We start from the raw sequence: 8,317 nt of genomic DNA on the forward strand, positions 1-8,317 counted from the left end.
GTAGATTGTGATGCTTTGACATCTTAAGAGACCTTTCTGCTTGGGGAATGATTGCCCTCCCCAGGCTGGACAGTCCTTAAGGACAAGAAAGGGCTCTGCCTAGAGCACGTCTTTGCTGTGCACATGAGCCAGCCCAGAGCCACACCTCCTCTGTCTGGCCCCAACACCCTGAGAGACAGTGTGCCTCTGCCTTAGTCATCCCAGGGCCAGGCACCAGGTAACCAGAGACCACTCCTGTTCCAGACCACTCCTGTCCCACACCCACTGAAATTATTCAAATGAGCCAGTCCTAAGGTGTCCACTCTCCCCTGCCTGGACTCTCACCTTCCCCTCACTCCTGTCTTCTGCCTCCTGCCTCTGGGATCTGTGAGGATGAGAAACCTTGCCTTCCTGAGCCTCTCCCTTGCCTGCACCTGACTTTCACATAAAAAGAGAAAAAATGCAGGGTATTTGCCCTCCCTGCTGCCTCCCTGCTGAGGATGGCTATGTCCGTCTTTCTCTGCCCAAGCCAGGTGCTGCTCCCCAGACAGGTCCCCTGTTGCAGCTCCAGTGCTACTCCCTCCCTCGCCTTCCAGGTCTAGGGACAGTGACAGCTCCTTGCTGTGATTAGTCCTGGGTACTGTGCCATCCCCCATGGGCCTTCCTAAGCCCTGCTCACAGTGTTCTAAAGGTCCCTTGACTGAACCGTTCATGTTGCCCAGGTGGAGTGTGCTGTGTTTCCACAGGACCCCAGCTGACAGCGTCCCTATCTCAAACACAAGCTCAGAGGGCAGCGCTAGCCCAGGACCACATGACTCCAGCCACGCCTCCTCTATGGGGGTGGAAATAGGGCAGTTTCAACCCTTGTTCGCATCATTGCTAATCATTTGTATGGCATTGGAACACTTTTTCATCTGGAGACAACAGCATGCCCCATCAGAACTTCTTGAATACTTTTTGACTGAATTGTGAACGTGGCCTTCCTTCATTTCTTAGAAGTCAGGAACACTGTCTTCCATTTAAAGTATCTTTATTCAGTTGTTAATTAATTTTTGGTGCTTAAGTCCTGCTGTGATTTGAGTTTGTTCTCTCCGAAACTCATGTTGAAATTTGGTCCCCGGTGTGGCAGTGGGAGGTGTCTGGTCATGGATCCCTCACGAATAGATTAATGCCCTCCCTTGGGGGTGAACTTGGGCTCTCATAAGAATGGATTAGTTCCTGGGAGAGGGGGCTGTTAAAAACAGTCTGGCGGCCGGGCGAGGTGGCTCACGCCTGTAATCCCAGCACTTTGGGAGGCCAAGGCAGGCAGATCACAAGGTCAAGAGTTCGAGACCAGCCTGATCAACATCATGAAACCCCGCCTCTACTAAAACTACAAAAATTAGCCAGGCATGGTGGCACGTGCCTATAATCCCAGCTACTCAGGAGGCTGAGGCAAGAGAATTGCTTGAACCCAGGAGGCAGAGGTTGCAGTGAGCAAGATTGTGCCAGTGCACTCTAGCCTGAGTGACAGAACAAGACTCCATCTCAAAAAAAAAAAACAGTCTGGCTTTCTTGGTTTCTCTCTTTTACTCCTTCCCTGTCCCAGTGACCTCTTTGCAAACACCCACTCCCCTTCCATTTTCTGCCATGAGTTGAAACAGCCAAGGCACCCACCAGATGCAGATCCCCAGTCTTGAACTTTCCTGCCACCAGAATTGTGAGCCAAATAAATGTCTTTTCTTGATAAACTACCCAGTCCTAGGTATTCTGTTACAGTAACAGCAAGTGGAGTAAGACATTGCCTTTTGGAGGAAGTTACTCAGTATGGTGCTGATGGCCTCTGAATTTAATACCCACATAAGATTTTTGTCTTCCCACTTTGCTGTTTTTCAGATCGCCATGAGGTTATCTCCAAAGAAATATTGGAACTGGACCCATGGGAAAACCAGTGGAATGTTGTAGCCATCAACGTCCTCATGCATGACAGCTATGATGTCTGCCTGGTGGCCAGGATGAATCCCCGAGACCTCATCCCCCCGCCTTCAGATTTGGTGGAAGAAGGCAATGAGCACTGAGGTGACCTTGCTGGAGGACCTCCCGCTGTGTCTGCAAACAAGGCCTTCAGAACGGAGAGGGCCCACAGCATCTCTGTCATGCCAGTCATATGCACTGCATGCGTAGTGGCCTGTGTGTGAAGACGCAGTGTGTGCTGGGCACTGGGCAGGGAGCATGGGGAGTCTCCCTTCAGGGACTTCCCAGTCTGATAGGGTAAATGAGACACTACAAGGAAGAGGTGATGATGGCCACAGGAGGGGCACAGGGCCACAGGAGGGCAACAGATGGAGGCTCTCACTCTGCTGGGGACTCACAAACAGCATTGCCAAGGAGCAGACCTTTGACTGGGGCCCCAAAAGGATGAGGAGGAAGAGGTCCCATGGGGGCAGTCGATGATGAGTTCATGGCAACAGCCGAGCAAGGGCCCAGATATGGAAAGCTCGTACCTGTCTGCAGCACCCTGGCTGGGCCAGATTGCCTGGGACACAGGGTTTGCGGTCAAGGCTGGAAAAATAGGTTGTAGCTAGATGACCAATGCCTGAAAGAATGAGGAGTTGGACCTGGTCTGTAAGCCAGGGAGCTGTCTCAAAATAGGGAGTTAAGGGAGACTTCTCTCTGTGCTCTGTTCCAGCTTCAGTCTTATAAACACTGGCCATTCTCCTTCAGAATCTCCTTCTACTGAAGCAATGCCACCCAGCCCAGCGCTAGCTGTGCTACCAGCCCCTAACAGCCGAGACACTCAAGCCAGACCACAGTGGCCAGAGAATCCTGCCCTGGGCTGACTCTGTCCGGGACGGGAATGTGGGGTTTTCTGTCCACTCCAGGTGGAGCCTGGTCCACTCCGGGGCTGGCAGGGGGTGTCCTGGAGTGGGCTTACCCAGGCTGCCTTTGTCCACCTCTCAGACACATACGACCTTCTGTAGGGTAGTCCTGGCTGAACAGGACTGGCCCAAGCCACCCAAGCCAGGGACACAGCAGGCTCTGGCTGAGGACAGGGGAAGTAGCATCTCCTCCAGCTGCTGCCACCCCTGTGGCCCGGCTTGTGCAATAAAGATGGAGCCACCCACTTCAGCCCACAATTGAGCATAATCAGAAGACAGTCACTCCCAAAATATATGTTAGAAACAACATTTAAATGACACATGGGAAGTCCGTCTATCTTACTTCCCATCTCTAATTCTGGAAGCACAGTGGAGTCAATGAGTGCATCTTCATAGCTGTTCTTCAGCAACTTCTCCAAAAAGTTTCACATTGTACAAGGCTCTTTTGGAAGCAGGAGTGGTCAGTAAATTCAGAGAGAGACAAACCCTAAGTAGAGACAGCTTTGTTTGGTGCTGAGCTGTGTGACTGTGATGACCGCTAGCCTGTGCCCCCAGGTTCCAGCTGCCCACCAGGCAGGACAAGCAGGTCTTGCCAAAACTGGAGGCTGTTGGAAACCTATTTCTGCCACCAAGGAGAGGGACCAGGAGACCCAGCGTAGGTTGGCCCCAAGTAGGCTCGACTCTGGGAGGGTGGGGGCCCCGCCTTTCTCTTCACACTTGTGCCCCAAGTGCACTCACAGTACCTGGCATGTGGGTGACATTTTGGATGGCCAGCATGGGGCAGTGTTTCTCAGCCAGAGGGCCTGGGCCCCGAGCATGTCCAGGAATCTGAGTTAAAGTGAGCTTACTCTTTCCCCAGTGGATGGTCATGATTGATCTGTGCGTTCTTTTTCTTGATACAAAGATGTTCCTCCTAGCTGCTGTGTTGGCTGTTGGCGCCCAGGGTTGAGGACGGCCTCCGCAGGGCCTCCACTTCCCTGCATTCCTCTTCATAGAGTCACTGGGCCTACTCCACCTGCTAGAACAGTCCAGAAAGCTGCCGCATCTCCCTGGCTCGAGGAGGCCTTGTTGGCACGTCATGGCACATCTCCTAGATGTTCAAGATCTGGGCTCCAGCCCCAGCTCTGCTAGTTAGCTAACCATGTGAACTCGGGCAAGATGACCTTTCTAAAGCCTCGTTTCCCTCATATGCAGAGTTGAAGGAAAATATTAATACATACTTTATAGGGTTGGTGTGAGGATTGAGTAAGTGCTGAGCAAAGTGTCTGTGAAATCCTGAAATAATAAGCATGTTTTAGCTGCTATTATTATCATCACTGTCATTATCATTGCAGTCAGCACTTCCCAAAGTAAGGTGCCCAAAACAGACTCAGTGCTTTAGTGCAGTCCCTTGGGATTTAGGGGCAGATGTGCATATGGCTTGAGATGGTTCTTTTTTTCTTTCTTTCTTTCTTTTTTTTTTTTTTTTTTTGATGGAGTCTCTCTCTGTTGCCAGGCTGGAGTGCAGTAGCACGATCTCGGCCCACTGCAACTTCCACCTGCTGGGTTCAAGTGATTCTCCTGCCTCAACCTCCAAAGTAGCTGGGACTACGGGCACCCACCACCATGCCCAGCTAATTTTTATATTTTTAGTAGAGACAGGGTTTCACCATGTTGAGCAGGATGGTCTCGATCTCTTGACCTCGTGATCTGCCTGCCTCGACCTCCCAAAGTGCTGGGATTACAGGTGTGAGCCCCTGTGCCCGGCTGAGATGGTTCTTAATTTCCCATACCCTGTTGCTTGGCCCCTCCAGTTGGCAGCTGAGAGTCAAGCAAGGGTTTACTCAGATCTGAGGCCCCTAATGTCCTCAATGGACACATTCAGAGCCCTGCGGCAGCTTAGCAGAGACACCTGAGGGTCACACTGGGTGAGACCATCACCCGCCTGTGGGAGGCAAGATAAATGGGTAAACACCATTCCTGTCGAATGCGAGGTCTGGGCAGTGTCCCAGTGGAGCTTTCCAGAGAGTGCTGAGGGAGGACCGAGAAGGGGCATGACCTCTGCTGGAGCCAGGATCGCAGTGACCAGGAGCTGGCTTAGCACTGAAGGGAGGCAGACATCCAGGGCAGGATTTCTCAAACTTCTTCTGAGGAATCCCTGAGGTTGAAACTGGTGCTTCACAGATTTCAGATGTCTCATCTTGATTTTTCTTTGATTCCATACAACAGATTGCTTGCCTGGGTTAGTGCCTATTTTAAGTTCTTGGTGCTTCTTGTCTGACTTCTGTATTTGCAGTTAAAAACAACATGACCCTCCACACCTGCAGCCAGATACCGTTAGAAATTCAACTTTGAAATATATTCCCATCACTCCTGTTTTCACTTTAATAGAAGGCTGTTGCAGTACTGCACGATGGGCTCTTATAAAACTTCTACTATCTGCTAATTCTTATCTTTGTGACAGGATTGTTTGACACTGAGCAAGGAAACACAATAAGGAAGTAATTGAGATGCTAGGCTGGCAGAAGCCTGCAGCTGTCAACCCAGTGTGTTCAACACGGTGGCATTGTTCTCCCTGACTTCATAATGAGCAAATGCTTCACATTTGAACTTACAGAATAAATTTTTACTAATAAAAGATCACTTTCATTTTGTTTTTCACATTGCAGTCCAGGAGATGTTGAGGGTCCCTTGAGTTGGGGAGTGGCAGCCAGGGGACAAGCAGCAGCAGGCCTGGGGCAGGGCCGTGAGATGGCTGGGGCAGCAGGGGCATCCCCAGGGTGCTGCACAAGAGGGCAGCCAGGAAACTGGGGAGAGGCTGGGCACGGTGGCTCACGCCTGTAATCCCAACACTTTGGGACGCCTAGGCAGACGGATCACCTGAGGTCAGGAGTTCGAGACCAGCCTGACCAACATGATGAAACCCTGTCTCTAGTAAAAATACAAAAATTAGCCGGGTGTGGTGGTGCACACCTGTAATCCCAGCTACTTGGAAGGCTGAGGCAGAAGAATCACTTGAACCCAGGAGGCAGAGGTTGCAGTGAGCTGAGACCCCACCATTGCACTCCAGCAACAGGAATAAAAACTCCATCTAAAAAAAAAAAATCAAAAAGGTAGACACCATTCACAAAAGACCTGGAGGCCACACCAAGAGTTGGGTCTTTACACCCCAGCAACACGGTCTCAGGCAAGGAAGTCTTCTAAGAACATCATCCACAGCCCAGAGCCACTGAGCAGGGTGGAGCAGGCCCTGGGGGCCAAGGTAGGGGGAGGCTGGGCAAACCTGAGCAGTGAGATCAGAACAACAGTGTGGGTTGGGTGTAGCCCAGGATGGAGGATGTCTGTGTTTGCTGTCAGATTCAGAGAGCAGGGACAGGCCAGAATTTTGTTCAGAAAAGAATGGCCAGTCAGCCAAAATCAAAGACCAGAAAATCTTTCAGGGAGTACCCTATTGACAAGGGGACCTGCCTCTCCATCAGTGTTCCTAAAACAGAGCCACTACCCAGTGGCTTCGGCTGTTCAGCCTTGGCCCACCCGGGGCACCAAGAGACAGGAGAGGAGGCCCTGGGGTGTAGAGTCCTGTCACCCACTTTGTCTACCTAGCAGACAGTCGAGTGTGTCCCTGTTCTTCCTCATTTACAGACACAAGGACCCTGACCCAGCTTACATGCCCAGCACAACCCAGGCATAACAATAAACGTAACAATCCCATTCCTTTACCAGGGGTTAGTTAGACATGGCCATGTGGCACAATCCCGGCCAAAGAGACATAAAGGCAAGTTTGCAGAGGGGCTAGGGAAAGTTTCTCTCACCTTTGAAAGCGATGTTGAGGAAGAGATGGGCTATTTGCTGCTTAGCAAGTCAGCCTACCCCCTGCACCTGCAGCCACCGCCCTGCAGTAGTAACAGAGGTGGCTGGAGACGGCTGCAGGTGATCCACAGAGGGGGACGGGCCCTGCAGCATCCGGGACCTTGGTGATGTAATTGAACCACTAAACCAACCAGGTGGGAGGCTTTTTGCCAGGTGCTAATTGTTACAATAAATGCTTCTTATTGTTCAGGCCACCTGGAGTTACTTGTAGCCCAGCATTTCCTAAGTAGTACTCCAACCTTCCCTGACAATGCCACCTTCTCTTAGGATGGCATTTGTTACCCCTGCCAAAGAGGAGGACTCAGACAGTCCCTGGTCCCTGGGATGTCAGGTGACAAGGTTGTCATTCACTGCAGTAGGGTAGCTTCTTCAGGGCTACTGAAAGCTGATGGTTTATGAACCTGAGTCACTTCTTAGCTATTTATCCAGTATTGCTTTTTCTCTCAGATCTTCAACATATTTGTTTGTTTACTACAAGTCCCACCCGACACTCATTTTGGTAAACGTCTTATTGGAACACAGCCATGCTCATTCATTTCTGCATCATCCGTGGCTGCTTTCTGTATTGTCTATGGCCATTTGCAGAGAAAGCTTGCCAACTTCTGGTGTATTCCATCAAATTTTCTTTTGATGGAAGAAAAATACTGTATTAAGGGAGTATATGTACTATAAAGGAATATATATGCATATTCCTTTATGATAATTACACATGCATATATGTACACACACACACACACACACACACACACACACACAAAAGACATGGTTCTAACTTATTCTTTCACCAACAATATCTCTTAAAGACAGTGCTCCATATGGGAGCGTGTGGATCTGCCAGTTTCTAACACCTGCACAGTAGTCCATCATGGGTGTAGCAGAATTTTGTTAACAAGTCACCCAGAGCTGGAAATTCTTGTTGTTTCCCATAGCTGTTGCTTTGGTGGGCCACAGGCGTAGGGGTGTCTGACCATCCCCTCTTTTGCTAGGGGTTGGCAGTTGTTTAGAAGGTGACCTTTACAGTGTACTTAGGTTTTCTGTGGGTGCTCAGGAGCACCAGAGACAGCCCTGGGAGGCTCCCGTTGTGCTGTGAGTGGCTTCAAGCCACTTGGAGGCACTTGGGCTTATTGAGAGATGTGGCAGGTGGTAGCCAAGTGAGGAGGCAGGCCAGCCTCACACGAAGCCTGGTCTCCACTGCAGAGAGGAGCCCAGGTAGGGAGTGGACGGCCAGCCTGGAGAGGAGAGCTTGGAAGCCACACTCGCCCTGCAGCACTGAGACACTCAGGAGCCCATGATCCTCTACCAGCCGTGAAGCAGCTGAGAATCTCACAGCCCGAAACGCAACCGAAGCCTCCAGCTCCATGGCCAGACATGGGTGGAGGCAGAGGGAAGACCCACAGCCACCCCGCAGTGTGCCTGCAGCCTCGTGTCCGCCCTCTTTCGGCCACCGGCCTGCAGGGCGCCCGACATCCTCAGGATGAAGCGTCTGAGGGCTGAGCCATGATGAGGGTGGCCGCGGAATGGCAGGGAGCAAAGTGTCCCCAAGGCTGGGAACCAGCAGGCCCAGCTCCAGGGGCAGGCCTCTCCTTCCCCCTTCTCCAGCTCTGCGGAGCATGTGCTGGTGCTGATCAGGA

At 51.3% G+C, this 8,317-nt stretch overlaps 1 protein-coding gene across 1 annotated transcript in view; it reads left to right on the forward strand.

Moving 5' to 3' along the window:
- KBTBD12 (kelch repeat and BTB domain containing 12) overlaps positions 1-5,459 on the forward strand; it is a 79,086-nt gene extending 73,627 nt beyond the window's left edge. The window contains exon 6 of the mRNA XM_025377054.1: positions 1,855-5,459. Coding sequence (XP_025232839.1) covers positions 1,855-2,036 — 182 coding nt within the window. The 3' untranslated portion in view covers positions 2,037-5,459. The remainder of the gene's footprint in view (positions 1-1,854) is intronic.
- Positions 5,460-8,317: the final 2,858 nt, after the last annotated feature.

Source organism: Theropithecus gelada, chromosome 2 (genome assembly GCF_003255815.1).
Source record: "Theropithecus gelada isolate Dixy chromosome 2, Tgel_1.0, whole genome shotgun sequence".
Classification (NCBI taxonomy): Eukaryota; Metazoa; Chordata; class Mammalia; order Primates; family Cercopithecidae; genus Theropithecus; species Theropithecus gelada.